This window comes from Bos grunniens, chromosome 2, assembly GCF_055505025.1.
Source record: "Bos grunniens cultivar Pamir isolate PY7600 chromosome 2, Bosgru_T2T1.0, whole genome shotgun sequence".
In the NCBI taxonomy this organism is placed as follows: Eukaryota; Metazoa; Chordata; class Mammalia; order Artiodactyla; family Bovidae; genus Bos; species Bos grunniens.
This window is the reverse complement of record NC_141166.1, coordinates 10,031,244-10,055,563: the sequence shown is the minus strand read 5'-3', so window position 1 is coordinate 10,055,563 and position 24,320 is coordinate 10,031,244. Positions and strand designations below refer to the sequence as shown.

At 41.1% G+C, this 24,320-nt stretch overlaps 1 protein-coding gene across 2 annotated transcripts; it reads right to left on the bottom strand.

Moving 5' to 3' along the window:
• Positions 1–715: 715 nt before the first annotated feature.
• PDIK1L (PDLIM1 interacting kinase 1 like) lies at positions 716–13,653 on the bottom strand. 2 transcript variants are annotated; one of them, XM_086329011.1, is made up of 3 exons: positions 11,093–13,653; positions 8,366–8,667; positions 716–4,472 (listed from the first exon to the last, which is right to left on the bottom strand). In XM_086329011.1, exons 1-3 carry the CDS (start codon positions 11,337–11,339, stop codon positions 3,732–3,734), a joined length of 1,290 nt encoding a protein of 429 aa, XP_086185137.1. In that variant the 5' UTR covers positions 11,340–13,653; the 3' UTR covers positions 716–3,731. The 2 variants fall into 2 exon arrangements, with proteins under 2 accessions (XP_086185137.1, XP_086185145.1); XM_086329019.1 differs by lacking the exon at positions 11,093–13,653 and adding an exon at positions 10,601–10,870.
• Between the last annotated feature and the right edge of the window lie 10,667 nt (positions 13,654–24,320).

Sequence of the window (24,320 nt, the reverse complement as noted above, 5' to 3'; positions counted from 1 at the left end):
ATGTGAAAACGCTTTGTAAACTGCAAAGGAAATGGCTAGCAAATAGTTTAAAAAAATCCCAAAACTCTAAACATAAAGCAAAATTTACTTGCCTGCAAAGGCTATACCAGGAGGTGGTAGAGTTAGAAGCAGCCACAATTTTGACCCCTACTTTCCTACTCATCACTAGGTCACATGTAGAATTAATGTTTTCTGTCTCTACTTTTCCCTCTGCTATTCCATTGGACCATGAAGTACACTGCATCATCTGTACTTTGTTTATTTTGGAGAAGACATACATAATAGAACCTGTAAAAGAAAAGAATGGCTCAGATGACTTTTTATATACAAAAGAAACCATAGACTCAACTTAAAAGATTGAAAAATTACATTCGCTTAGTATATTTACTACAATTCATTCTGAGTCTGATATGCATCTTCAGCTGAATGAGATAGAAAGAAAAATGAAAAAAAAAATCATTTATTTCAGGCAATCCAAATTCTTCTAATACAGCAAGCTTTAAAATTTTAGAGACCTTGAAATATTGAAAGAAACTCCTATAATTCAGTCATCCTTTCCTCAGTAACAGCTTCTATTATAGAAAGTTTCATTTAATAGATAAGGCTGAAAAAATATTGCTTCAAATTTTATATGCTGTATTTTATATCTATGAAGTAAAGCATTACAGAACTACTCACAGAGCCACCAAAGCAGCAATGTAGAATTTCCAGGGAATTTTTTGTTGAAACGCACTTTATTAAAAAAAAAAAAAGTCATGAACAATAAATTACAATCATTTCCCCCTTTTATAAATTCTTCATAAAATATATTTGACAATTTTAAAAGAAAATTTCAAAAGTTGCTTTTGTTTTTGAAGTGCTGATGACTTATTTTTTGACCATTTTGTCATGCTGGTGAATTATTTGTAGCTGCTACAATAGTTTGATTGATAAACATTTTACAGTTAAAAACAACAACAACAACAACAAAGAGGAAAAAACAGACCAGCAGAAAGAACTATTCAGTGTGCTATTTATCTGACACTTAACACTTACTTCATCATAGTGACAAAGTATCCCTTAGCACCAAAAAACTACAGGAACCCCATCCTTCTAAGTGACAACTAGTGCAAAATAACATTCTAGGAACTAACTGTACAATCCCATTGTTTTAACTGGCCACAGCTGCCTATAAGCTTATTTGAAATATTTGGTCTTTTTTCAATTAAGACAAATTTCATAAAACACTATAAACCATGGCAAGAGACTCTATGAGGAACAACAGTTTATTGAGTACCTATTATGGGCAAGGCACTGTGCACAGACTCTTGCTTTCATTTTTCCTCTAAGCAATATCCAGGAATTTCCAAGTATCACTTTATTTCTTACTCCTTGCTGGAAAAGCCCATGGCTACATGCCATTTTTAAATTGTCATTTTATCAACTGATCTTTAGTGCTGAGCACACAGTAGGTACTTAATAAATACCTCCTGACTGAAAGAATGAAGACAAAGAATTTACTATCATTTTTCTTGGTATCATAGGCTATTTAGAATACAGGGACTTAAGAAAATTTCAGAAGAATCTTCCTGATCGCCTCACATCCTTACCGCCAATGAAAGGAATACTTCCACTTCACAGGTAAATTAAAATAGTTTTCAAAATAAATTATAATTGTTAACTATTTTAAATGAGGTGGGACCAAAAGCTATCTACTTAGGAAACCATGACATGTAGCTATTTGAAGAGCAAATGAAGCATTGGCATACCATCACCTAAGTCATCATGAATCTCTGCTGAAGTGCCATGTTATTGATAAAACATTGTAATGCTTTTCTACTTCCAGTAACTCAATCTACTTGGCCAGATCTGTGTTCTACTAATTTGGTGATCCAAAGGGTCAATTATCATGAAGTTTCAGTGTATTTCCACCTCCAATTTTGAAAATAATTCTTATAATTATTAGCTTGGAAGTAATGTTAAAAGTACATCTTTTTTTTCATTTAAGAGGTTTTAAGTAAAACCTTTTCAGTCTAAATTTTAAACTTCACACCAAGTAATGCATAGTTCAGAAATTTTATGTACTCCAATTTTTTGTGCTTTTTCACCTTTTATAGTCCCCTGAACACATTTTAAATAAGGAAAAAATTATGGTAGGAATATTCCAAAAATTGTGGAATTTCAAAAAAACTGAGGAGACTATGTGAACTATCAATGATTTCAATATTCTAATACCTTTAAACTTTTTTTACTTTTGACCAAAGATTCTAGTGCTTTATAAAGATTAACCTATATACAAATGGTCTTAAAGTATTAACAACCTTAAAGGCTAATGATCTGTTTTAGGAAAACTTTCTTCCTTTAGATTTGAACTATCTGCATTTATAGGAAAAAAAAACAAAACAAAACTGGAGACAACCATATGGGGTTAAAAATCAAACTGACCTCAAGAAGAAGAATGGTCTCAAGAAGAATAATGGTCTATTGGTTCTTCACATAGACCATACCAAGTGATTGTATAAAACTGATAACCTCTCTGTTTGAAAGACATAACTGATGCCACAGTATTTTACCCATTTGCCAAACTGTATAGGTATCACCTCCCACCTTAGAAAAAGGTGGTCAACACTGAATACAACCATATCACTACCATTACTGTGTCAAATTAGACAAGCGAAAACAGCATTAGGGCCAAAATGAAAGGAATTCCAGTGATTAAACACGAGACCATATTAGAGCAGGCAATGAAAGGGTAGAACTCATTTGGTTTCTTCAGCTTTACGCTGAGGCTTAGACAAAGTCTTGAAAATAAAAAGTTAATATATATCAATTACTATAGTTTATATACAGCAAAGTTTTCAGAAACAGCAGAATTCTGTGTTCAGACTTATATTAGATTGCAGATGCTCAAGTGCAGTCATGTTCCAATGCAGTGGTTTAATTGGTTAATTAAATGCTTGGTTACCTAAAACCTGTACCACATTGATTGCATGGCTAATTCAACTCCTGCAGCTATAGGGCTCTGGAGAGCTCAAACAAACTTCAGCAGCTTTGGATCACTTACTTTCACTTACATTTAGCCAGATAATTTTGGACTCTCCAAAATGATGTCTTAAAAAAAGCTGTATAACATTATAAAAATAAAAACTTAGTATGATTTCATTAGAGGGAGGGACAGGGTAGGAAGAGGGAAGGTTCTTTTATTTTTCATTACTGATTTCACCAGCAAATCTCAAAAAATCCAAACCTACATCAAATAATTTAAACAGAAGTGGCATTTTTTTTTCATATGGAATGCAAAATGCACACATTCACATACTTACATATACATAAATATATACATATATGTTTCCTTTACAAAGCTTCAAAGGTTGCATTACCAGCATGCAAACCTTTTTTTCCATGGAAATTCCTAATACTGACAAGGAATGTCTAAAATACTTAGAGACATATTTCCAGAAAACTGGACTCTTCTTTTCTTGGCTCTTATAGAGAATTTTCCTGCCAAACTTCTACCAATGATCATTTAAAAAAATTTACATCCACATTGGTAATACACTTTTAAAACATATTAATAGAATGGCCAGCTTGGACTTAAGAAAAATGAGGAAAAAAAAAAAATCCCACAATAAAATCTAAACCCTTAAAAGGTGGAGTTTAGCTTTTTATATTCTTTTTCAGCCACATTATGTTGCATCACTGTTAAAACAGAAGCAGCATATCATCCAAGATATTTGCAAATAATATATGTGTCACGTTTCCCAGCTGTTATCTTTAAATGCAATTTGTACTAATCTGAGTTCTAGTTCAAAAGCATCTGGACGATCCTGAGGGTTTGCAGCCAGCATTTCCTTAATCAGTTGTTTCATTCGCCCATTCATAGATTTTTTCTTCACAGGAATGAGAAGTTCCATTTTGGGATTTTCCAGAAGTGCCTCCCCAACAGGCACAATCTCAGTTCCTTGTTTTACATAACTCCCCAAGAGTTCCTTCTTTGTCTCTGTGTCTATGAAGGTGATCCTTTCCAGCATTGCCCAGATGATAATCCCCAGAGCAAAGATGTCAGCTTTTGCTGTATAATGTCCCTCCCACACTTCAGGAGCCATGTAGAAATCTGTTCCACAAGCTGTAGAAAGGAAACACTTGTTTACACTGACAGGTTCTTCTGGATTCTGCCCAGATGCTGAACAAACTTTACTTAGACCAAAATCAGCCACTTTCAGTGTAGGTTCCAAGTCACTGGTATCCAACCTGCTTTGAGAAATCAGGATGTTATCAGGCTTCAGATCTCGATGGATGATCTGGTTTTTATGCAAGAAAGCCAGGGCACTGCTCAGCTGAAGCATGAAGCTGGTGTTAGTTTTACGATTGGGTTTCCTGGACAACAGATACTCATTCATATCTCCTCCATCACAAAAATCCATCACAAACCACAAGTAATAGGCGCTTCTGGGATCAAAGGCAATTTCTCCTTTTAGTGAAGTCTCTACAAGCTATAAGAAAGAAAAAAACAGATTATAATCATCTGCATGGTTTATATAATTCAGCTATAGAGAAACAGTCACTGGTTGAATTAGTCTCTAATTTTAATTGGAAATTCCACAAATATTTTATTTGTTTAGTGCTTTCATATGTGCATTTTATTTTAAACTTTAGTACTTCAAACTGTCACTTTGTCCCTAATAAAAATACACCAAATTTCTAAGTCAAGAGGTAAAAACTTCATTAAAAATAGTTATATTTTGAGAAGTGTTCAACTCCTTGTACATTTGCTGCATGTGTCAATGGAGCTGAATTCTAACTGGCTAGCTAATAGCTTCCTGAAAAGATCAAAGTTTCAGCACCTAGATCTGGTAGATTGCCAACCGGGGTATAAACATCAGTTAGGACATTCTACTCCATGAAACTGCCTGAAATCTACTTCTCGCTTATTGCACTTACACTATCAACATAATCTGTGAAACTAAGAGAAAATTATGAAGGAACAACCAGTTGTTACAGAAATAAAGTGCTCCTGTAGTCACTGATAAAACTAAAGACTGACATCATTATTGTAAGAACTTCTATAAGCAGAATGCAAATATGAAGGCTATCTCTATCAATAGATGGCTTCTAAAAACCAATTTATAAAAATCACATATGCATTTTGATATGAAAATTCAAAACTGAGCTTGTATATTTGATACAAGCTGAAAATCTAGAATAAAGCACTGTTTTACTTATATCATTATCTAATTATAACTCCCTTACCACCTGAAATTCAATAATCTCAATTACTTCACTGAACATGAACTATCATTTTCAATTACAGTGCTTTGAAAGCATTTGTCCTATGGTGTCCTTTTCAGGCTCACAGGCTGAACAGAAACTCAGTAGGGAAGGTGAAGAGTTGTTGAAGAGTGAGTGATCTGCTATAAATCTACTAGTATTTCCTTTTGTCTTTTCGGTGGGCAGAGGCAAAGAACACCTCTCCATGCTGTCTCCCCCACAGCAGCCATAACTGCAATGGTCTGCAGAAGTCTTCTTTGCATGCGTTTTCTTTGTTGCATGTGTTTGCCACTGAGACAGAAAATGAAAGAACAGAAAGGTCCAGATCACACAATTATTTACCAGGTGCACTGTTACTAAATATGCTCAGATTAAAGATGAGCATCATCACTCTTCCGTCATGTCCTCTTTTCATTCTCAAAAGCAAAATTCCTAAATAGCTTTCAGCAATGCAGAGTTCCAGCATTCAAATAATGGTTTAGAGTAAAGCCAGATAGTAGATATTTTAGGCTTGACAAGCCACATAAGGTCTCTGTTCCATAGTCTTCTTCTTAAAAAAAAAAAAAAAACTCTTAAAAAATGTAAAAACTATTTTTAGTATCCAGGCCATACAAAAACAGGCCGAGGGCTATAGTTTGAGGGCCCCTGGTTGAGAGCTACAGAAAGACAGAGCCCAATCTGCTTACTGTCATGTGCAGAAGATGGCAGCCATTGGCTGTCTTGCCTAAAGTCCTTTAACAGCGTCCCTGTTCTCTTAGGCTATAGTCTAAGCTCTTTAACATGGGCTGTGGGACCCTGTACACTCTCACCCTGCTGACTTTTCCAGTCTCAACTAAAACAACTCTCCTTGCACACTGCAGTCTTTTTATCTTCTTTCAGTTCTTAGAATGCTTCCTGCCTTTTGCTTCTAAACATTTGTATGTACAGTTCGTTCTGCCTGGGAAGTTTTCTCATTCACTCACCTGGCTAATTCCTCTTTACCTTGCAAGTTTCGGTTGAAACAGTTCATAATTCCTGAACTCCAGGATTATGTCAGGTTGCCTACTACATGCACCTACATCATCCCGTACTTTTCATTCATGACACTCATGATAAGTATACATATTGGCCATAAAGTTTCTATGCATAAGATGTGTCCTCTGTTAACTGTTTGTTTTATATTTCTTCTAGGTAAGGTTTTTAGCTATCAGGAACTGACTGAATGATTCCAACTGAGAACAAGAAAGATATCTAGAAAAACATGGAGGAAAAAAAATGTAGAGAATAGTGAAGACCATATGTAGAGACTCTGTCGTCACACTATAGATTTGTTTGGTTTTACCACGTGTAAATATTGGTTGTCTTCACTAGTGTAAATTTAGAGAGGGCACTTGTTAATGTGTTGGTGAATGTCTGGTTAACTAAATAAATCTGTAGAAAATATAATTTTATTAGAGTTGCTTACGACTGAGTTCTTCCTATATGCCAAGTACTGTGTCTGCATCACATCTTACTTTGACAAGTCCCATGGAAGGTAGAAATTATTATTCCTTACGTTTGAAGATACAGATGCTGGGAAAAGATGGGTTGTTTATCCAAGGTCATACAGCTAGCAAAAAATGCCATAAGTCAAACACAGATCTATCAGGCCTTAAAAAGATGAAATAGATTACTAAACAAAAAGGTACTTTAGATTAAAAAAAAAAAAATCACCAAATCAAGGCTTTACATCTTAAAGCCTTGAGAGATTAGCTAGCTAATACCTAGTTATTATAGTAGTTGCTCCATCTGGACTCAAGGATATCATCAGCACTAAGCCATATGTTTAAATATCCTCGCATTTATAGTTCAATTATGCATTTTAGTCTCCAAAATTCAAGGCAAAGTCCAGCAAGGTTCTAGCTACTTTTATGTGGAATGCGGTAAGAATGTTTCCAATTTTTTTTATCATTGTAACTTATCTAATAAGCACTTCTAGATGAATACAAAGTAAAACAAATAAAGACTAAATAGTTATGTTTATATTCCCTATCTTGAGAGAAATTAGGTTCTCAAGGCTGCTATTTTTTCACCATACAATGAAAGTTTAGTTTTTTAATTACATAGAATAATGTGTTTGTTCTGTTGTTCCTAGAACAAAAGCTTTTGCTGTTTTAAAACAGCCTTTTGTACCCTAATGGTAAATTCTGAATTTAGAAACACTCGTGGAAAGTTGTTCATGTTCCAAGAATTACTGGACTTAAGAAATTTTGCTCTGGCCTTTAACTAGCTATGTCTGAAGTATATTTTCTCTTCAAATACAGACCTACTAGAGATTTTGATCTATGGCAGAAATCAACCTTAAAAAAAAATCACACTTTCTGTTTTCCTATATTAATGCTTTCCCCAAGTCTACAGAAGAGTAACCTGGAGGCAAAAGGGTAATCTAGAGGTTATAGGGCACAAGTTTTAGCTGCCAGATAGTCCTACATTTAGCTCCCAATTCTGCCACTTGCTATGTGATTCTGGATCAATTCATTATCTATTCTAAGCCTCAGTTTCTTCATTTATAACGATGATAATAATAGCACATTTCTGACAGGACTGTTCTGAGCAGAGTATGGAATGAGTAGGAAGCCAAATGTTAAGTCGTTGGTAACATTCAGGTGCTAAGCCACCAACTCCATGAAAATTCAATGGAATTGCATGGTTAGGATCTTAAACAACCTTCTAAAACATGAATATGAGTTCATGTCAGTGATAAAGAAAAGCCCAATTACCTATGGGTACTGCTACTGGTTGTAGAGTTTTCCCTTTTCTTCTGTCTTCAGTTCCAAAAAAACTGATTTCAAATAAGTGAACTAATTAGACTCTAGTCTCAATCACCTCTCTAGTTCCTATGCTGTCCCATTCCTATGCAGATTGGCAAGTATCGTGGCATAACAGGTGGCTTATGTTATTTTTAGGTATTTGCATCACAGGTTTAAATAAAACCTTGTTTTAGAGGAAACATCTACTCAGTTCTTGGCAGACCCCTATCTATTCCTAACGACATAAACACCTGCACTTAAAGTAGAAGTTCATCTGACTCTTTCATTCCTCTCACTGCTGACCAATGCTACCTTCAAATCATTTCTATTTCCCATTCAACCACACATACCTGTAAATAAAGGGAAGAATTAGAGCCGTGGGACATCTTTTGCACCATCCCATCTTTTTGTAGGATGCATTCCTCCAAGTGAATCACATTTGGATGTTGGCTCTTGATACTGCTTAGTGCCCAGAACTCACGCAGGGCTAGTTCAACGTTTTCAGGTGCATGGCATCGAATTTTCTTCACTGCCACCCGTGCAGAGGTCTTTCTGATGACTGCTTCATATACAACACCGTAACTACCTCGGCCTACCTCCCGTATTAGATCGTACTTTGGCTGGCTACTCACCATCTTCAAGGTCAAGGTTTCTGGAAAAATGAACAAAGTGCTCTGTTGAAATTAAGTATACCTACTGGCTTGAATTTCTTCTTATGAACGATTTAGTAGTTATCATCTGTCTCACTGTCTGCAGTGCTTGAACAATATTTGCTATACACTGGGCAAATGTAAATATTTTAATAATAGTAACACTACTATTTAATAATAGTAACAGTAATGTGGTACTTACCATGTATCAGAAACTGTCCCAAGCACTTTATATATTAAGCTCATTTAATCCTCACAACAACATTATGAGGTAGAAACTGAGCATAATAGCTCATTTTGTAGATGAAAAAAACTAAAGCACAGAGTTTAAGCAACATGCCCAAGGTCAAACAGCAAGTAACTGGTGAACCTGGGATTTGAAACCAGGCCATCATGCTCTGACAACCTCTTACATGAACTGCTTCAAAACACCACTGCTAAAGATAAAACAAAAAGTTCATATTCTTATTTACTGATCATGAAAAAACAATCAAAACTCCTGCTTCCCCTGAAAACTGATACATATAAAAGTTCCTAAAAAATGGCAAAACTCAGTTAGAAACACAAACACCTGGCTTAGGCTTAGATACTGAGACTGCACACAAGTAAAAATGAGTAGTTATTTTTCTTTTTTAAAAGTAAATGATCAAACTACACATATTCCTATTTTAATTTTATTTCCTTATTTCTTGCAAATAAAGTTTGTGGAGAAAAATGTTCCTTTACAGATAAACTAAGTTACTTAGAATATGGTTATTGCTCTTCTTGTTTCAACAACAGCTATTTAGATCTAGGACATTTTTGCCAATGAAAACTCTCCTGCATATTAAGAGGTTCTCTGGCAGAGTTCTTTGGAATTCAACTTGATAAATCATTTAAAGGCAAGGGCAAAGAAAGGCCTTGCGTGGAAACACGTGTTGAATTAAGAGTTTGAAGAGTGCCTGCTCATTCTCCGAAGACTGTCAAAATTCTAATAAGCTTCAGGAACCAATCCTCATTTGTAGAATGCCAGCATGGGCAAGAAAAGTTACCTGAGATTGTACAATTTTTATAGTGTACGGTTTAGGGGAACACAAAGCGACCGACAAATAGAGCCTGTCAAGTTGGGACCAGTCATTTTCAGTCGATAGAACAGATTTAATAAAGAAAATGAAAGCTTCTTAGATTGCTTTTAGTCCCACTTCCTCTAACTGGACACCGGTCTTCAAATTCCTACAGTATTTCCGAGCGTCGGATTTCCTGCCACAGAATTCTCTGCCCCAGCTACACAGTGGACATTCGTTCCTGTCCTCCGTGGATCGCCAATTCCTAACCTTCTCAAAGTGGTTCGTGCCTTGAAAGCTGCCCCATACCCCCCTGACTACGTGGGAAGGAGGGTGTTTGTGAAGTCTTTGAGATCCTGGGGCAAAACACAGCGCGGTGATGCACACCGTGCGAGCCTCGGGAACTCGGGACGGCATCCCCCCGGGCCCTCGCGCCTCCACCCGGCGCTCGGACACTGGCCGGCCAGGCTGTACACCTGCTGGCGCCCGGGAAGGGCCAGTCCTGGGCAGAGGTGTAGCCCGACGCGGCGGCCCAGGGCCCCGCTCATTGGCCAAGTATCAGGCCCTCCCCCTCTTCGGCGGCTTCCAGAGAAAACCCGGAGGGGATCCTCTCAGGGCCCTTCACCCGGAGGAGGCAGTCCTGCAGTTGTCCCGACTCCTCCGGGTCGGCGGCTAAGGCCGGGGCCTGGGGAGGAGGCCACGGGGCAGAAGAGGAGGCCGCGGCTGGGGCCGGTGGCCTGAGGGGTGCGGGCCGGAGGCCTGAGGCGCGCGGGGCCTTCCCTGGGACGACTCCGCTGACAGCTCAGTGACAGGCCGCCTGGGGCGGGAGGCACGTGCAGGGCCCTCGGATCTGCAGCAGGGCCTCTCAGCCGAGCCGAGGGGCCAGATTTACCTCAGGGTAGCCGCCGCCGCTTCTCTCTCTCACGGGCTCTGCAGGCCGCCATTATCGGGGAGCTCGCGCCTCCGCTGCCGCGGCCTCCAGTCAGAGGCCGGCGCGCGCCCCCGTGGTGCGCGCGGACACACCCCCTTACGCCTCGCGGCCCCGCCCCCCTCCGGCTTTCCGTAGCGCGACCCGGGACGCCGAGCGCTGGTCCCGCGGGGCGCGCGCCTGGCGCTCCGCTGGCTTCCCGACTCCCTTGGCTTTCAGGAGCCGGGGGGAGTCGCGGAAGGGGGTTGCGCGCTCTGGAATGCACCACTCGTGCCTCCTCCCCGCGGGGGTGACCGGGAGCGGCAAGGCCACTCCACGCCCGGGGGCTCGGTCGCTCTCCAGCCGCAGCGGGTGCCTGCGGCGGGAGTGATTCCTCAGCCTCAGGTCCGGGCTGAGGGAAGTTCGCGCGCCTGGCGCGCCTCCCCTCCCCCGCTCCGCCCCCATTTCTGACTTTACCGAGCTGCGGGAAGGTGTGCGGGGTAGCTGGGGCGGAAGGCCTGGGGCATCTTCTTACGCGCCGGGCTGGGATGCCTGCGGGACGCGGGCCTCTTCCGGGGCCCCGCGGGGAAGCACGGCCCGAGCTGGGAGGCCTGGCGTCCGCCCCGCCGGCAGGGAGGCTGCACCTTTTGTCAGAGACACTGAGCCATATTTGCGCGCTGTGCAGTTGCCGAGGCGGCGGTAGCGCGGGGCTGGGTGCGATCATCTGGGAAGACGCGGTCCCCTGCCCCGCCGGCGCGGTGGTATCTCCCTTAAAGAACCCGGCGCCTCATTGTTCCGAGGCTCTGCAGCCGGGATACGGGGGCCACTTGCCCCCGGCGTGGAGGAAGGAGCCGCGGCCTCCGCGCACGCCCTGCCTGGCCGCGGCACCCGCGGGCTGCACGTGGAGAGTCGGGACACCCCCCCCACCCCCACCCCAACCCCTGGCCTTGCGCGGCTAGCGGCAGAAGTCTGGGCCGGCCTGGACCGAGATTAACAGCGAGGACGGCCGTGCAAGTGGCCCGACGGTCAGCCTGAGTCACTGGGGCCCCGGACTGCCGTTGGCCAGATGCAGGCCCGCGTTCACCAGACAGCCAACTCTGGACTGTCAGTTGCTCAAAGACCCGGACCGATCGGTCATTCAGTTAGTGTTTCGCGGATCAGTAAGCAACCGCCAGAATCGTCCATTCCTTCTTCACGGATTTAATCCCCACCTAGTGTTTGTTCCTCCTCCCAGTGCTGTATAAGGCGTGATGCGCAAAGAATCCCTGTTAACTGCTCTCAAGGGTCAACCAATTACCCATTTTATTTTCTGTCCTCCATTTGTGGGCCTCCCGAATGTCTGGGATTGGGTTAGATCTTTAAATGATCTTTCTTACTCCTAAAGAAACTCCACAAGGGAAGGGCTTATTACTAACCCTATTTTTACAGGTAAGGACGCAGACCTTTGCATTCTTTGATGGAAAGGTGTTTTGTTTTTTTTTTTGAGGGGGCACTTGCCTTGAATACCCACTCCCCTGGTGTAAATTCTCCTACTTATCCTGACCAAAAACAAAAAAAACAAACCGAAACCTTGCTCTGTAATCTGTTCGATTTTTGCCCTGCACGTCATTTACCAGTCTTCGGCTGTCTACTAGGACTACTGATATATTCTAAGGTTTGGTTTCTGCCCTTGAGAGGAAAAGTTGAGGGCTCTGTGTAGATAGCTGACTACCTGTGTGGGTAATTGATCAGAATCAGGAGTGGTGTCTCTGGCCGAGGAAACGTTATTTTTTGTTTATCTTAGTCACTAAATACAAGAATCCCTCCTCTCAAGGTGGTTGCAGAACTTGAAATCCACTCCCATAATTCAAAAGTTATGAAACTGACTCTAAAGCCTGTGAGGTGGACGTTTTAGTAATTTGGGGTGTCCTCTTTAGGAAAAAGATTACAGAATGGGCCTGTGAATACAGTGGTGGGGCCTTGGAAAGTATCTCTGTAAGTGATGGACTCTGAAGCTTAAGCTTCAGAATAAAGATTACATTATGTGCTGTGCTAAGTCGCTTCAGTTGTGTCTAACTCTGCGACACAATGGACTGTAGCACTGCAGGCTCCTCTGTCCATGGAATTCTCCAGGCAAGAATACTGAAGTGAATTGCCTTGCCCTCCTCCAGGTGATCTTCCTGCATTGGCAGGTGGGTTCTTTACCCCTAGGGCCACCTGGGAAGCACCGTAGATTACCACATGTTACTATATTTGCCCAGAAGCCTTCTACGAGACTCAGAGTTTCTGGGGACAGGAGGCTTGTCTGTGATTTATCTACCCACTGTGATTTATTTATCCACTGTCTGATATCACACCAAAATACTCCTGTGGATAGATAGCATTGTCATACACTGCTTGTGGGAAGGCAAAATGATGTAATTTCTAATTAAGGACATTTGGCAATCTATAGCCACGTTACCTATGTATTTACTCTTTCACCCAGTAAACTTATGTCAAGGCTAAACTTTAAGGAGTCTATCCTAGTGATATATTGGCAAAATACAAAAAGCTCTATGCACAAGGCTATTCATTATGGCATTAAAAAAAAAACTATGGCATTATTTTCAATGGCAAAAGATTGGAAACTGCTCATGTGTCAATTAACTAGCTGAATAAATTACCATACAAATACAGGATGAAGTGCTATGCAGCTGTAAAAAGATAGGTGGATAAGTTCTTATAAAGAAATAGAAACTAATAGTAGTAGTAATGTCCGTGTATATAAGGGGAATAAGCAAGGTGCATGACAGTGTTTGTGGAAGTGCTATCTTCTGTGTAAGTAGTGGGATGATATAAATATACATTAATTGCTTATATTTAAAGGTAAACAATGGAAGAATAAACTCAATCTTCTAAAAATTATCTGCTCTGTGGGATGGAGCGGGTAGGGATGGGAATGAGATCTCTGTGAATGTACCTTATGTAGCTGGAAACTGTTAGAAACGTAAATGTTGCATATTTACATTAAAAAAAGTTCAGTAGAATAAAACACTCCATGAAAATTAAAAACAAATGGAAACAAATGAAGTGATATAGCTACAAGAGAAAATACTTTCAAGTGGCTTATAAGTATTTTGATTATACCTCCCTGCTCGGAGGAGCCTGGTGGGCTGCAGTCCATGGGGTCGCTAGAGTCTGACACGACTGAACGACTTCACTTTCACTTTTCACTTTCATGCACTGGAGAAGGAAATGGCAACCCACTCCATCGTTCTTGCCTGGAGAATCCCAGGGACGGGGGAGCCTGGTGGGCTGCCGTCTATGGGGTCGCACAGAGTCGGACACGAATGAAGCGACTTAGCAGCAGCAGCAAGGAAAACAACATTTTTTGTCAATGGAGTTCATTACTCTGACCATTAATGGATAAAGGAAAATAAAAATTTTTCTGTTCTTTTCTTGATGAGTTATATTGCAGGTAACCAAATAGTAGATAAGAAAAAGTTATTTTTATAGAAGAATTCCAATGAATAAATGCAGAAGAAATGATAGGATTAGAAAAATACAGTTTTGCAAAACCTAATGAAATAATGAGTCTAGGAAGCAATCATGAAATGATGCTGAAACAACTAGATGAAAGATTATTGAGAAAACTTGTAATTGAGTGAGACTTTAGGCTAACACTGCCTGAATCCACTGACCAGCCTTAAAATCATTAAGAGGGGCACACAGTGCTTTCCATAGCATATTCTTGCCTGAAGAAAAAAAAAAAAGGAAGCCTAAGCAGACCAAGATCTAGTTACCAGTTTATCAGAAACATGGAACTTAGACAAACACCACAGTCAGCCAACTCAAAATGTGGAACGTTCTAAAAGTCTTATTACCACAGACACTATGTCCTTATCATACCTAACAAAAAAGAACCCCGGCAGGGTTCAATCCCTGGGTTGGGAAGGTTCCCTGAAGAAGGAAATTGCAACCCACTCCAGTATTCTGGCAAGCCACTCCAGTGTCTTGCCTGGAGAATCCCAGGGATGGGGGAGCCTGGTGGGCTGCCATCTGGTCGCAGAGAGTCGGACACGATTGAAGCAACTTAGCAGCAGTAGCAGCCAGTACTCTTGCCTAGAGAATCCCGTGGACGGAGGAGCCTGGTACTCTACAATCCACGGGGTTGCAAGGAGTTGGACACGACTGAGCGATTTCACTTTTCACTTTCTTTCTATTCATACAAAACAAGTGACCTGGTTTCTGCAATAAATTTATTGCATGAAAATTAAAAAGGAAGGTAGAATGGTAAATCATAAAACTCAAGACAGCAAATGCAAAAACCTTATTTAGATCCTCATTAATAGTTCAAGTGGATTATTAATAACTATCAAAAGACATCTTTGGTACAATCAGGGAAATTTGAATATTAACAATAGATCAAGGAATTATTTGTTCTTTTTTGTTAGGTGTGATAATGACATAGTGTCTGTGGTAATAAAAGCCTTTTTCAATTAGAAATGCATACTGATGTATTCTGGATAAAATGAAATGAGATTTGGGATATGTTTTAAAATACTTTGCAAGCAGCATAGCAAACAAAAAGAGGGAGGAAGACTGGCTGAAATATTTATAGTTGTTGAAACCTGGGTACATGGGGTTCATTATGCTATTCTACTTTTTGTGTCTAAATTTTTCCATGATAAAAAGACAACCGTGCTCAAAAAATGAAATGTCTTCCATAGGTGGGAACTTGGATGTAGCGTTCCTGCCCCCTGCTGGCAGGTTCTATTGGTGCAGCTGCTTGCCCCTGTCTTAAGGCAAGTCTGAATTCCCAGACCCGTCTAGAGTCATGTCATTTATAAATCTCACAAGAACTCTACAAAGTGGACAGTATTGGCATACTATTTACAGCTGAGGAAACTGAGACTCAGTGGGACTAATAAGCCAAGGGTCCAAAGTCCCATAGAAAATTGCTGTGTTTCTAGACCTTACTTTTTCTATCTCAAAGAGATCAGTGACATTTTAGGAATCAGTGAACTAAAATGGACCAGAATGGGCAAATTTAATTCAGATGACCATTACATCTACTACTGTGGGCAAAAATCCCTTAGAAGAAATGAAGTAGCCCTCATAGTCAACAAGAATCCGAAATGCAGTGCTTGAGTGCAACCTCAAAAACAGAATGATCTCTGTTTGTTTCCAAGGCAAACCATTCAATATCAGTAATCCAAGCCTATGTCCCAACCACTAATGCCGAAGAAGCTGAAGTTGAACGGTTCTATGAAGACCTATGAAGATTCTATGAAGACTTTCTAGAACTAACACCAAAAAAAGAAGTCCTTTTCATCATAGGGGACTGGAATGCAAAAGTAGGTAGTCAAGAGATACCTGGAGTAATAGGCAAACTTGGCCTTGGAGTACAAAATGAAGCTAGTTAAAGGTTAACAGAGTTTTACTAAGAGAACACACTGCTCATAGCAAATACCGTCTTCCAACAACACAAGAGACAACTCTACACATGGACATCACCAGATGGTCAATACCGAAATCAGATTGATTATATTCTTTGCAGCTGAAGATGCAGAACTTCTATACAGTCAGCAAAAACAAAACCAGGAGCTGACTGTGGCTCAGATCATGAATTCATTATTGTGAAATTCAGACTTAAATTGAAGAAAGTAGGGAAAACCACTAGACCATTCAAGTATGACCTAAATCAAATCCCTTATGAGTATACAGTAGAAGTGACAAATCAATTCAAGGGATTAGATCTGATAGAGTGCCTGAAGAACTATGGATGGAGGTTCGTGACATTGTACAGGAGGCTGTGATCAAAATCATGCCCAAGAAAAAGAAATGCAAAAAGGAAAATGGTTGTCTGAGGAGGCCTTCCAAATAACTGAAAAAGGAGACGCAAAAGGCAAAGGAGAAAAGGAAAGATATATCCATCTGAATGTAGAGTTCCAAAGAATAGCAAGAAGAGATAAGAAAGTCTTCCTAGATGATCAAAGAAATAGAGGAAAACAATAGAATGGGAAAGACTAGAGATCTCTTCAAGAAATTTAGAGATACCAAGGGAACATTTCATGCAAAGATGGGCACAATGAAAGAAACGGTATGGACCTAACAGAAGCAGAAGATACTAAGAAGAATACACAGAAGAACTGTACAAAAAAGATCTTCATGACCCAGAAAACCATGATGGTGTGATCATTCACCTAGAGCCAGACATCCTGGAGTGCAAGGTCAAATGGGCCTTAGGAAGCATCACCATGAACAAAGCTAGTAGAGGTGATGGAATTCCAGCTGAGTTATTTCAAATCCTAAATGATGATACTGTTCAAGTGCTGCACTCAATATGCCAGCAAATTTGGAAAACTCTACAGTGGCTGCAGGACTGGGAAAGGTCAGTTTTCATTCCAATCCCAAAGAAAGGCAATGCCAAAGAATGCTCAAACTACCTCACAGTTGCTAGCAAAGTAATGCTCAAAATTCTCCAAGCGAGGCTTCAACAGTACGTGAACTGATAACTTCCAGATGTTCAAGCTGGATTTACAAAAGGCAGAGGAACCAGAGATCAAATTGCCAACATCATCGAAAAAGCAAGAGAATTCTAGAAAACCATCTACTTCTGCTTTACTGACTGCGCAGTAGTCTTTGACACTGGATCACAACAAACTGGAAAATTCTTCAAGAGATGGGAATACCAGGCCACCTTACCTGCCTCCTGAGAAATCTGTGTGCAGGTCAAGAAGCAACAGTTCAGAACAGATCCACAGGAAGCAGACCATCAGGGAGCAATTTCACCTATAAACTAGATAAATATAAATAGGTAATATAAATGTGAATTGAATACATAATAGCTATTACACACATTACCTCGGTGACAGGCATTATGCAAAGTGCATTATATCATGGGCTCTGCACAGTTATCCTCTGACACATACTATTGCCACCCCCCTTTACAGCTGAGGAAGCGGAGGTTCTAAGAGGTGAGAGGAGGGAATTCCCTGGTGATTCAGCGGTTAGGAGTCTGTACCTTCACTGCTGGGGCCAGGGTTCAATCCCTGGTCAGGGAAATAGGATCCCACAAGTTGAGTGGCATGGCAGAAAAAAAGAGAGAGAGAGATGAGAGGACTTACACAAAGTCACACAGCTAGGAAATGTATAAATTTGGAGTTGAATCCAGCATATAATTGCTTTATGCTTTTTTATTATTTTTTTTTTGAGATATAGCTTATATACAGGGAAATGCTCACATCTTAAGTGTATCTTGTGTTTATAACCGCTTGTAACTATTGTACACTGCTTGTTTCACTCTAATGTGAGTGAAAATATTAATTTTTTCTGAATGGTTTATTAATTTTATTTTCTAAGTGGGAATGGGAGCCAAGAAAGAGAAGAAAATGGTCATAAAAGGGAAGCGGGGCAAGTAAGATCAAAGTTCATGGTTCGCCTAGAGCTGATTATCCCTCCCACGGTTTTATTCTCTTGCAGCAGGGAGTGGTTCCTTGTGTTTTTATCTCCATTCCTCTTTTAGAAGAATCCCCATCATGCCCCCTCAGCCACCTAAACATGCAGGTATGTCAGTGTTTCCTCAAATGGGGCAATTTGTCTTTTGGGGCATTTGGTGATATCTGGAGATATTTTTGGTTATCACAGTGGGCAGGTTAAGTGCTGTAGACATTCAGTAGGAGAGACCAAGAATGCTGCTAAATATGCTACAATGCACAGGACAGCCTTCCCACAACAAAGAGTTATCCTGCTTCAAATGCCAGTAATGTGGAAATCGAAAAATCCTCGTCTAAGTAACAACAGTAAACTTGCTATGTAAATGCAGCTCGAAGGTGAGTCTCTTGGTCCCTTTCCCATCAGATTGCTGGTGCTAAGTTCCCCCCTGGAGAAATTCTAGAGACGTCATTGATGATGCTTTGTCAGAGACTTTGTACCCTCTGAAGTCATCTCATCCTAGGTCAACAAAAAAGTGTTGTCAAAATGCTACCAAACAATTAAGGATGACTGAGAAGCAGCTCCTACCCTGTCATAGTAGGGAGAATCCCCATCAGTATTCCTACCTCTCTGCTTCCCCAGCTGGTGGAGCCCCAGCCCCATCTCTGCAGGGGGAGGCTGATGCCAAAACTCCTTTAAGAGAGTGTCAGCTCTGGCACTAATGAGTGGTGTGACCTTGAGCAAGTTTCCTCCCTGCTCTGAGCCACAGTTTCTCCATCTGCAAAAAGAAGGGTCTGATTAGCTCTAACATTCTGATTCTTCAATCCTACATCTTCACTATGCTTGTACCAAGAAGATTGAAATGATCATTTCTTTTTTGTGTGTGTGCCGTGCCACATATCTTGTGTGATCTTAGTTGCCTGATCAAGGATTGAACCTGGGCCCTCAGCAGTGAAAGCATGGAGTCCTAACCACTGGACCACCAGGAAATTCCCTAAAATGGTCATTTCGGACCTAGACCCCAGACAAGTGATTTAGAGGTGCAAGAAGATCACGTGTCAGATGCAAGCTGTTTTGTCTTTGGATGGGTCCTATTTATCTCTTTGGTGAGGACTGAGAGCAGCTGGAGCATCTGGTAGTTAAGACCAAGTCCCATATCCCCTGCCATTGGTCCAAGAGCTTCTGTTGGGGGTTGTCCCTGTCTGAGAGTCATGGTGAATGAGTCATGGATGAGGAGTTGAGGGCTACAAGATAAGGTCCCAAGAGCATCCCAAACTGTGAATCCACTCAGTTTCTCAGCAGGTACTGAGATGATGAAGCTTGACCTCTGACCCTTTTGGATGCTTCATGTTATAAGTGCAGAAACTCAAACTTACTTGAAAGGAAGATTGGCATGCTTGACTGAGAAGAATGGAGATGGGAGGGCTAGCTTCAGGAAAGGTTTGATTCAGCTGCTCACATACCACCAAGGACCCTTCAATGATGCTGTGCGTGTGTACGAAGTCACTTCAGTCATGTCCAACTCTTTGTGACCCTACAGGCTATAGCCTGCCAGACTCCCCTGTCCATGGATTTTCCAGGCAAGAATACTGGAGTGAGTTGGCATGCCCTCCTCCAGGGGATCTTCCTAACCCAGGGATCGAAGCCTCATCTCCTGCATTGCAGGCAGATTCTTTACCACTGAGCCACTGGGGAAGCCCTCAATGATGCTGACTTCATCTTAATCCTGGCTCTTCTTATGGGCCCAGATGGTGTTTCTGGCTCTTCTCATGGGCCCAGCAGGGCTTCTAGGGATTCAGCCATGGGAGCTCGTATCCCACAGGAGCAGGAAAGTCAATTGCAAATCTCTATTCCTCAAACCATAGTCTAAGAACTGAGTCTTTTTGGACCTGATTGACTTATCTAGGGTTGTGGGCTCTTTCTTGACCAAGCTGTGTCCTAGAGGATGGGACTTAGTGGCTGAAATCCAGAGGTTTGGAGAACAGCCAGCAAATTTCACTACACATACCTTTCCTGAGGAGTCAGCTAGTACCTGGCACATGGCAGGTACTTTATTCATTGTCAACAGCTATTTAGTGAATGCCTGCTATGTGCAAGAAATTGTGCTAGATGCTGGTAAAAAGCAGTGAACAAGAAGATAAGGCCCTTGCCCTCATGGCCCTCAAAGTCTAATAGGGGAGACAGAAACACCTTAATGAGCAAAGACACTATAGTGTGATTGGTGCCAGAGAGGGATTCCATGAACCTGGAGGAGGGGACCCTAAACTGTTCTTACATGAAGGGATCTGGAGGGTCAGGGAAAGCTTTTGACAGGAGGTGGCATTGAAATTGAGACTTGAGGGTCCAAGTGAGACATAAGCTGACGTTCTTTAAATACTTGGTCAATAATTATTTAAAGCAGGGGCTAAGCAGTGTTTCTTGGAGAAGGAAATGGCAACACGTTCTAATTCTTTCCTGGAGAATCCCATGGACAGAGGAGCCTGGAAGACTACAATCCATGGGGTTGCAGAGTCAGACATGAGTGAGCACGCACACAGAGAAGCAGTGTTTGGGGAAAGGGTAGAGAGGACACACCAGTCTTTTCGTGTGTGCATTCTTGTTAAATTTATCTTTGTAAGTTCTTAGATTGATACCTGCTTTACTGACTAAATCAGACTCTGTTGCTTGGTTTTTGTCAGTCCACCGATGAAAGGTGAATGCCCTCGTGGAGGGCTGCAGGAGTCAGAGTTCAGATATTGTGACGTTGAGTGCCAAACTCAGGACCAAGGGAGATTCTGCCCTGCGAGCCCTTCTCTAGCCAGTCAGACTTGTGGACACGCCTTTCTGCACTACGGTATTATATATGCTGAGGATTCTAGTTCAGTTCTAGGTGAGTCTAGTTAAGGAGGCAGGTGACTGAGCTGGACTGTGGCTATGCTGTGTGCCCACAGCTTGTCCCTCTTGCTACTTGTGGAGCTATATGACATTTTAACAAAGCAGTCTGTCAAGAACCCTTTCAAAAATCAATCCCACTTCTGAGAACTGAGCCTAAGGGAATAATTTAAAATGTGGCTTTCAGTATAGCACTATTGGTAACTCTGAGAAGCTAAAAGCAAAAGATGAGTCCAACAACATATCTACAGGTTAGGTTATTCTGCGGCCATTAAAAAATAGGAATTCTCCTCTGCGATCACCCTGTTTTTTCAGTCTTCTAACTTTATTGAGTCTTTCAATGGCTAAATCAGAGACCTCTCTTGGTAAATGTCATACTGCACTTGAAAATATGTGGGTTATTTTCAAATATCTTTTGATATTGATCTCTAACATAATTACACAGAAATAAGAGAACAGACTCTGTATGATTTCAATACCTGTCGACCATGACATTTCTGCCCCTGATCTTATGTCTCTGGATATGTTCCAGTGTCTCCTAGTTTATAGTCTATGGGAACTTGAATAGAATTTGTATCCTACTGCTGTGAGAAAATTGTATAAATATTAATTATGTTGACTTGTTTCATAATGCTTTTCAGGCCTACTATATTCTTCTACTTCTCTGTACATTCATTCTATTAATTTCTGAGAGTTTGATATTGAAACTCTGACTAAAAATCTTATAACTTCAGATTATAAGATTATAACCTCAAAAATCAATAACCTCAGATATGCAGATGATACTACCCTTATGACAGAAAGTGAAAAAGAACTAAAGAGCCTCTTGGTGAAAGTGAAAGAGGAGAGTGAAAAAGTTGGCTTACAACTCAACATTCAGACTATTAAGATCATGGCATCTGGTCCCATCACTTCATGGCAAAGAGATGGGAAAACAATGGAAACAGTGAGAAACTTTATTTTTGGGGCTCCAAAATCACTGCAGATGGTGACTGCAACCGTGAAATTAAAAGACACTTACTCCTTGGAAGGAAAGTTATGACCAACCTAGATAGCATATTAAAAAGCAGAGACATTACTATGCCAACAAAGGTCCGTCTAGTCAAAGCTATGGTTTTTCCAGTAGTCATGTATAGATGTGAGCGTTGGACTATAAAGAAAGCTGAACGTCGAAGAATTGATGCTTTTGAACTGTGGTGTTGGAGAAGATTCTTGAGAGTCCCTTGGACGGCAAGGAGATCAAACCAGTCCGTCCTAAAGGAAATCAGTTCTGGATATTCATTGGAAGGACTGATGCTGAAGCTGAAACTTCACTATTTTGGCCACCTGACACAAAGAACTGACTCATTGGAAAAGACCCTGATGCTGGGAAAGATTGAAGGCGGGAGGAGAAGGGGATGACAGAGGATGAGATGGCTGGATGGCATCACTGACTCGATGGACATGAGTGTGAGCAGGCTCCGGGAGTTGGTGATGGACAGGGAGGCCTGGTGTGCTGCAGTCCATGGGGTAGCAAAGAGTTGGACACAACTGAGCGACTGAACTAAACTGAAAAATCTTAATTTATCTACTTAAACAATTGTAATGTGGAACAATATATAACTTTGTCCTGTATTTTCTGGGTGTCCTGTAAATGTGCTATATTTTCATAATTTATAAAAGAAAAAAATGGGCTTTCTCGAAAGAGCAGATCCTGTTCTTAAACAGGTGAAACTGATCTGTACAGAAGAGGGGTGGTTATTGATAGGGAAGGCGAAAAATTCTGGGGTGATGGAAATATTCTGTGATTTGATCTGGGTGGCAGTTACATGGGTAAATATATATGTAAAAATTAATGGAACTCTATGCTTCACATTAGCGTTCTCTGTGGTATGTAGATGAGACTGCAATGTAAAAGCATGAGTTCTGAAGACAATGTAGCAATGCCCATTAGACTATAAGTTCCTGGAGACAAGGAGCTTGTCTGTTTTGCTGGCAGCTGTTTTCCCAGAGTCTAGAATAAGATATGTACTAGACCCTCTGCTGCTGCTGCTAAGTTGCTTCAGTCGTGTCCGATTCTGTGCGACCCCAGATGGCAGCCCACCAGGCTCAACCGTCCCTGGGATTCTCCAGGCAAGAACACTGGAGTGGGTTGCCATTTCCTTCTCCAATGCATTTCACTTCCAATGAAAGTGAAAAGTGAAAGCGAAGTCGCTCAGTCGTGTCCGACTCCTAGCAACCCCATGGACTGCAGCCTACCAGGCTCCTCTGTCCGTGGGATTTTCCAGGTAAGAGTACTGGAGAGGGTTGCCATTGCCTTCTCCGATAGACCCTCAATAAGAACCTATTGAATAATTATTGAAAAGACTTAGGATAAAATGTTAAATGAAAAAAGTCCCAAAGTTGTACAACTTTTGAGTACATTATGATTGTAATGTTGTGAAAATGATGAACAGGAAAAAAATATTGAAAGGAAATGGAGTGAAACAGTGTCAGTGGTTGTGTTGAATGGTGGGCTTACAGATTATTTTTTATTTTCATTGAGATGACATTGATTTAAAACACTATGCAAGTTTCAAGTGTACCACCTTATATTTCTACTCAGCATACCCTACAATGTGCTCATTACCAAAAATTTAGTTCCCACCCATCATCACACAGTTGATATCCTTTAAACATCCCCTCCCCAATACCCCTTTCCCTCTGGTAACCTGATAGTCTATTCTCTGTATCTACATGTTTCTTTTTGTTTGACTTATTCATTTATTTTGTTTTTGTCCATTTGTTTATTAGTTTCTTACATTCCACATATGAATGAAATTCATACAGAATTTGTCTTTCCCTGACTCATGTCAGTTAGTACCATCAAGGTCCATCCATGCCATTGCAAATTGCAAGAGTTCATCTTTTTAAATGGTTGATGAATATTTCAATAGCCTTCCCTGGTGGCTCAGTGGTAAAAAAAAAAAATCTGCCTACCAATGTCGGAGACACAATTCAATCCCTGGGTTGGGAAGGTCCCCTGGAGAAAGAAATGGCAACCCATTACAGTATCCTTGCCTGGAAATCCTGTGGACAGAGGAGCTTGGTGAGTTATAGTCCATGGGGTCACAAAAGAGTCAGACACGACTAAACAGCTAAACGACAACAACAAAAGTGTTCCAATGGTTGATTAGTATTCCATTCCATTTCATAGTATATACACCATATCTCCTTTATCTGTTCATCCATGGATGGGCACTTGGGTTGTTTCCATATCTTGTCTATTGTAAATAGGGCTGTTATGAACATGCGAGTGAAGATAAGATTATTTTTTGCTTGGTGAACCTCTTCCCTTTTCCATTCTCTTCGTGATTCTTTTTCTTTTTGACCAGGGATTAAACCGGTGCCCTCTGCATTGGAAGTGCAGAGTCTTAACCACTGGTTCCCCAGGGAATTCTCTCCATCCTGTTTGTGATTC

Excerpts from the sequence above, each read along its gene's own strand:
- PDIK1L (XM_086329011.1), bottom strand. The coding sequence starts at position 11,339 with ATGATCGCACCCAGCCCCGCGCTACCGCCGCCTCGGCAACTGCACAGC. Across the intron at positions 8,668-11,092 it reads GCACACCTTCCCGCAGCTCG|AAACCTTGACCTTGAAGATG; the intron begins GTAAAGTCAGAA and ends TCATTTTTCCAG. Across the intron at positions 4,473-8,365 it reads ATTCTTCCCTTTATTTACAG|CTTGTAGAGACTTCACTAAA; the intron begins GTATGTGTGGTT and ends TCTTTCTTATAG.